The sequence below is a fragment of the Setaria viridis genome, chromosome 2 (assembly GCF_005286985.2).
Source record: "Setaria viridis chromosome 2, Setaria_viridis_v4.0, whole genome shotgun sequence".
Classification (NCBI taxonomy): Eukaryota; Viridiplantae; Streptophyta; class Magnoliopsida; order Poales; family Poaceae; genus Setaria; species Setaria viridis.
The window spans coordinates 43,836,492-43,843,414 of NC_048264.2; the positions used below are offsets into that span (position 1 = coordinate 43,836,492).

At 47.1% G+C, this 6,923-nt stretch overlaps 2 protein-coding genes across 2 annotated transcripts; both read left to right on the forward strand.

Moving 5' to 3' along the window:
• Positions 1-3,464: 3,464 nt before the first annotated feature.
• Positions 3,465-5,336, forward strand: LOC117842725 (uncharacterized). Its single transcript, XM_034723229.2, has one exon. It carries the CDS (start codon positions 3,725-3,727, stop codon positions 5,156-5,158), a length of 1,434 nt encoding a protein of 477 aa, XP_034579120.1. The 5' UTR covers positions 3,465-3,724; the 3' UTR covers positions 5,159-5,336.
• Positions 5,337-5,610: 274 nt separating this feature from the next.
• On the forward strand, positions 5,611-6,635 carry LOC117842726 (uncharacterized). Its single transcript, XM_034723230.2, has one exon. The coding sequence runs from the start codon at positions 5,964-5,966 to the stop codon at positions 6,435-6,437; it is 474 nt and encodes a 157-aa protein (XP_034579121.1). The 5' UTR covers positions 5,611-5,963; the 3' UTR covers positions 6,438-6,635.
• Positions 6,636-6,923: the final 288 nt, after the last annotated feature.

Consider the following 6,923-nt stretch of genomic DNA (forward strand, 5'->3'; position numbering starts at 1 on the left):
AAAGTTTATATAATAAAATACTAATATTTATGATACCATATAAGTACCGTTAAATTTTTCATTAAATATATTTTCATATTATATCTATTCGGTACCGTAAATCTTTGTAATTCTCTTTATAATTTTGATCAAACATAAAATAGTTTGACTTTTCAAGAAAATTGGAATGATCTACAATTTGGAACGGAGGGAATATCTTAACCGCATGAATTCTAATCATATCTATGATGATCAAATACCCTCAATCTAATAACATGCTCGCTGAAGATGAAAGCTGATGCATGAATCTTAAGATAAAAGGGTTTAGAAAAGGCATGCCTTTAGAAAATATAGTACTTTCACAGCTGCACCCTATACAAATTGGTGGGTTTATGTGAGAAGTTCTCACTATTTATAGCCTTATAGGCGTTCTAAGTAGGCCCTTTGACAGTGAGATACCAAGCAAGCAATAGCATCATGCCATCATGTAGTACTGGCGTCATATTCGTTGCTCACCCTCCACTGACTCTTCATGAGTTCTATCTGCACGACGACTGATACACACTTTCTTCAGTTTGATTTGATCTATTGAGATTTGGATTAGTTGCAGCATTGTTGTCTCTTTTTGCCTGGATAGTGCTTTACTTTGGAGCCATATGTTTAACGAATAATTGCTTCGGTCTAGCGGCACTAACTAATTAGGGCAGGGGTCTCCATAGAATTCCAAATTGTACCTGAAAATGAAGCATTTTTTTTTACCACATGCATATTCTCTTCCACTCAATTCGTGTCCTACCTTTTCTTTTCTGAGTTTCTGACCGTTTTAGTGATTGTGGCCTTGTTTTGGGTACCTCTTCGACAAACTGGATGTAGATTTATCGATTCAAAATCTCTCTTCCACCGAGTACAATATATTGTCAAGCCTTTCACTCAAACTCTAGCCCTCCGATGATCATCTCCTCTCCCGGCCCGAGGAGCTCCAAGCCTCCAACACTGGCCATCCTTCGTGCCAAACTGGGGTGCGCCTACAACAAATAATTGACCATGTCCACCTCCTTTAACCTTCGATCATACTCCTTCCGTATCGAAATATTTATCGTTGTTGACTTTTTCCTGCAGCATTTGACCATTCATTTTATTCAAAAATTTATTTAAACATACGAAAATATAAATATAAGTCATGATTAAAATACCTATAATGGTAAAGTAAGTCACAAACAAAATAAATGATACTTACATAATTTTTTTAATATGATGAATGGTCAAGCGTTGTGACCTTGTCAACAACGATAAATATTTTTGGTACGGATGTAGTAATGAACGGAAAAACATATGCTACACAAATAATTGACAGAACAAACTCGTAGTGATAACATGTTGCATGCACACTGACCATGCCTGGACCTCTAGTAGATCAACAACTAAAAAGCACTCAGAAACCAACTCGAGGCAATGACGTTCCAAAGTAGACTTCGTACGGAGCTTTGGTGCCAGAGATTACGGTGGCTGGTGTCATAGAAAGTTAGCCCAGCGAGCTTTGGTTGCGAGAGCCGGTTGATAATGATACTTCATACCTTTTCCCTGTTATAAAAGAGAAAACTGTCACTATTGGTACAATGATGCATGGTGGATTCTTCGTGGCAATTTGTGTTACCTTTCCCCGCGTAGCCCCCTACAAGTGGTCGTCTCTTTTTTACTTTTATTTAAAAAAACATTATTGTCATACAATAATTTGATCCTTTGTCGAGCACCCCACACAGTTACAATATAATAAGGACATGTCCAACAATGTAGACAATTGTTATTTACAAGTACATTGGATGTCACACACAAATAGCAAAACATAACACTTGTACAATAACTTAACTAAGTTGTCTATGTACTATTTATATCATGCACGGATACATGAATCATGGTGATCAAGTGTATCTTTGATCTTTATATATCATTGTTGCTTGTTTTAAAGAATACATGTTGTATGTTTTGTTAAGTGATAATTACATGAATTAGAAAAATGTGAAAAATAGTTGAAAAGATTGTAGTACCCATTATCCTTATCCCTTCCTCAGTTCCATTGGCGGAGCTTGAAGCAAAATTGAGAGGGGCTAACAAAGAATGGAGGGTGAATAACACCAAGAAAAGGGGGCTAATTTTAGGCTTAGCTAGCAATTATACCTAACATCTGCTAACTTTATCAAGATATTGCAAAATTTAAGGGGGGCCATGGCCCCTACTAGCCACTCCGCCAGTGCTCAGTTCCTCTATTATGTTTCATGTGAGGTTCTTTTGAGTCCCTAAATCGTCTCTTTGTGTCTCTCCCTCGCCCCTCACATATGGCATTGCACATGATCGGCGACGCGAGGCCATATGCAGCCGGTGCAGTGAACGACTAGGTGCGACAGAGGCCAGCAGGCAACATGCTTGCATGAGTCAGCTTATTGTATTATATAATCCTATGGATTGTCAATAGTTTGTTACTGTAGTACTATATCTGTTCTTAAACATGTTTAACGCTACTGATTCTTTATTCATTTGACTGTTCATCTTTTCTACAAATATTTATACAATTGGATAGATGTACAAATTAATTAAACAATACTTTTGATCATTTAATTTATTTGACTAAGTTATTGAATGACTATTATATTACTGATCATTAAAAGTTCTTCTTAATTTAAAGTTTGAAAAAAAATCAATATCCTATAATTGGATCAATCTCAGTGGAGGTGTCTAAGGGGTTTCATGGCAATAAATTGTTAGACACATCAACATATTTGCTGACTTGGCAGGGTTTTTATGAAGGGAGAGAAAAAGAGAGTTTCATGACCATGACACTCCTTAGGCACAGCCACCAAGTCTCATGAAACTGGATGAAACCCCACTAAGACCATTCTCAATGCAAAGTTTCATATTCATGTTTCCAATAATGCCACATAAGCAACAATGTATTTAGTTCATTGATGAAATAGCTCATACAATGCATAGTTTCATATCTTTTGTTGTTTTTAAGGCTACATGCTAGACACAAAGTTCTTGGAAACAGTGTACACATGGTTTCATCCCCATGAAACTACTTTCTTCTCTCATCTCATAAATAGTGTGCCATGTCATCAAAATTGCTTAGGTGGCAACTCATTTATTATCCATGAAACTCCCATTGAGAATGGCCTAAGACCATTTTGTTTCATCCCATGACACATCTGATCATAATATCATTGAAGAATTAAATGCTACAATAAGTCTATGAAATTGTGCAATGAAACTGTACATTGAGAATGACAATTTCATTCTATTGAAAAGTTGACATGACAGTCATGAAATTATGCATTAAGACTGAATAGTGTAATGAAATTATACATTAAAACTCGTTTTTAATGGAGTATATGCAAAACAAACATGACCTTGAGAGTAAGCATTTGGTAATCGATGGAGCATTGGAGCGCGAGAGGAATTGCATGGGGGGAACGTGAGCTCATGAAAGCCGAGAGTGACTTTTTCTTTGAGTAAATTAATGTGCATACGTGTCCCTATACACCATACGAAATAGCGGGCTATAGCGAGGCTATAGCGATTGATGATAGCTGCCGCTACAACAGTATTGTATTAATTAACGGGCTATAACGGCGCTATAGCGGAGCTCGACGCTAAATCCCGTAGCCTGCTATTTTGTACATTGCTATACACTCAGCAGCGCGGAAGCACACCACTCCACTCACTTTCACTTGAGAGAAGCGCTGCATCTGGCATGGCCATCGTTGAGACGGCAGCAAGGAAGCTCCTGCATGGCGGCGCCATCGCCCAAGGCGTCGCCGACGTGGGCGGCATCAGCTTCGGCCTGTGGGATCTGGTCACGGGCTTCTTCTCCAACATCCTATCTTACCTCTTCGCCGCTCTTGTGGGCGCCGCCCACCTGCTCGTCCTGCCGCTGGAGCTGCTCTGGCGGTGGCTCGTTACCGTCGTCGTCGCCGCCGCCGCGGGCGCCATCACCTCAGGCCTCGATGGCCTGTGGCAGCACGTCACGGGCTTCTTCGTTGGGATCTTCGCCGCCCTGGCGGGCGCCCCCCACCTGCTCGTTCTCCCGCTAGAGAAGCTCTGGCAGTGGCTTGTCACCAGCGTCGCCGACGCCGCGGGCACCATCAGCGCCGGCCTGGACGGCATGTGGCAGCACGTCACGGGCTTCTTCGCTGGGATCTTCGACGCCCTGGCGAGCTCCCCCCACCTGCTCGTTCTCCCGCTAGAGAAGCTCTGGCAGTGGCTCGTCACCGCCGCCGCCGACGCCGCGGGCGCCATCAGCGCAGGCCTCGACGGCATGTGGCAGCACGTCACGGGCTTCTTCGCTGGGATCCTCGCCGCCTTGGCGGGCGCGGTCCACCAGTTCGTCCTGCCATTAGAGACGCTCTGGCAATGGCTTGCCACCACCACAGCCGACGCCGCCGGCGCCATCAGCTCCGGTCTCGACGGCCTGTGGCAGCTCGCCACGGTATTCTTCCCCGGAATCCTGGCCCACCTCTCCGCCGCTGTCGCGGGTGCGGCCCACGAGCTCGCCCAGCAACTAGGGTCGCTCTGGCACTGGCTCCTTACCAACGTCGCCGACGCCGCGGGTGCCATCAGCTTCCACCTCGACGGCATGTGGCAGCTCGTCACGGGCTTCTTTCCCAAGATCTTCGCCGCTCTGGCTGGCGCGACCCACGAGCTATCGCAGAAGCTAGACGAGCTCTGGCAGTGGCTCCAGGCCGCCGCACTCCCGTTCGTGCTCGGCGTCGCTGTGGTCCTCCTGCTCGTGGCGCTCGTCAGGTTCTGCGGGTCGACCCTGCACGCCGTCGCCATGGGGGTCTGCAAGGTGCTCGTGTACGCCATTTGCTTCCTCGGGCTCGGCCTGTACTGCATCGCCATGGCCGTCGGCAGGGCGGTCGCCTGCGTCGGCAGGGCGGTCGCCTGCCTCCTACCTGCCTGCGCGCAGTGCCTCCGTTTCTGCGCCGTCGCCACCATGAAGGCCCCGGGAGCCGACGGCATGCTGATATCGCGCGCCGCGTTCGTGGCGAACCCGGCGCTCTACTTCCTGCTCCTGCACGCCGCTGGGCCCGTCGTGGCCTCCGCCGTCTTCTGCACGGTAACCGTCGCCAGGATCGCTGCCGCGCCTGTCGCCGCTCTTTTCCGCGGCCCCGTCGAATGCGCGTAGCGAGCACTGAGCAGCGCGATCAAGAAATTATCTATTGCATCATTGCTCTGCCAATGCAGTACTTGGTTTGCTATACTAGGCTCAATGATCTTTCAAAAATATGCTCTGCATATGGGCCAAATCGAATATCAGATTATCAGTCGCTAAATCGGGGCTGGTCCGAGGAGGTTCAGATTCATGGACTAATTTTTAATTCGAGTTGTTTGAATACTAATTGGAAGGGTTAATGTGAACAAATTAAAAAACTAACTGCATAAGTCGTGGTTAATTCGCGAGATAAATCTATTAAGCTTAATTAATTCATGATTAGCACATATTTACTGTAGGCTTAATAACTTCGTATCGTGAATTACCCTTCATTTATGCAATTGGTTTTGTAAAATCTATATTTAATAATTCTAATTAGTATTTAAATATTTCTTGTACAAAGTGGTCTTGAAACTCCTCAGTTGAGTTCCTGTCGTCGGCTTAAAAAAAAATTTGGACAATGCAAACCAGAAAGTTGTACTTATATGGGACCAAAGGAATTTATTTTACAAGCAAGAAAAACGAAATGGATAGCTTAGGAGTTAAGCCAGACAGAGCTGCAGTATGCAAACAAAAATCTTTTTTTTCCTTTTAAAATAGAATAAAGCAGTCACTCCACTCCATAGTACAATGATGCACAGGCCGATTCTCTGCGCCATCGATTATTACCTCCTTTATTTTATATTGTCTCGCAAGTGGTTCCTTCGTCGAGCCAGAGCGACAGTGTCACAATTCACAAACACAAAACGCCCCTCTCCGCGAAGCTGCGAGCGACGCCATGGCTTTCCCAGCAGGGACTCCGGCGAGGAAGCTGCTCCTACCTGGAATCTCCGCCAAGGCGGGAAGCGTCGCCGTCGGCTTCGACCTCGACGGCGCCGTCGACTTCTTCTCGGGCCTGTGGCAGCTTGTGAAGGCGAAGGCCGCGGAGATCCTCGCCTACCTCGCCACCCTCTTCTCGGCGCTCGCCAAGAAGGTCGACGAGCTCCTCCCGCCGGATACCCGCTCGGAGACGCTCCGTCAGTGGCTGCACGTCGCCGTCACCGTGGTGCTACCCGCCGCCCTGGGCGCCCTCGTGCTCCTCTGCGTCGCCCGCTGCTGCTGGCGTTGCTGCTGTGCCCGCAACAGGGCCCCTAGAGGCCGCCTGATGGTGGCGCCAGGGCGCGGCGGCGCGCGCATGCCGCGGGACGTGTTCGAGGACGACCCCCGGCGCTACTTCCGCGACCTCCGCGCCAGGAAGCCCCTCGTGTACTAGCGCGTCCGCACGTCTACGTGCGTTCGTGTATACGTACGGTACGAGAGTCCGAGATAGGGCGTATGTATATGTGTATGTGTATGCACGGCTTGATGTGTCCGTACGCGACTGTGATGTCGTAGTCTTGTGCATCATATTGTACTGCGCGTGTAGTTGGCATTATTGGTAATGAACGAGTCACCTCGCGTTATGTATTCATGTGCCGTTGCATAGCAACACAAGCTGCACGATCGAGTTCGATCCACTACTTGAAAAAGACTAAAAGCGTACCCTGCGTGGTGCTTGCTTTGCTCGAATCTGGATGGGTATGGGGAGCACCAGCCATCAGCCAATTGGAGCGAGTTGCTTCAGCATTCTCACGGCCGGGCCGGCCCCAGTTGGTGGCCGGGTACAGGCGACAGTGCCCTCGAGCTGTCGACGGTGGGTACCCAGTAGGACCTTCTTTTCCTTTGGGCGACATGATTCTCGTTGCTGTTGGTAGTCAAG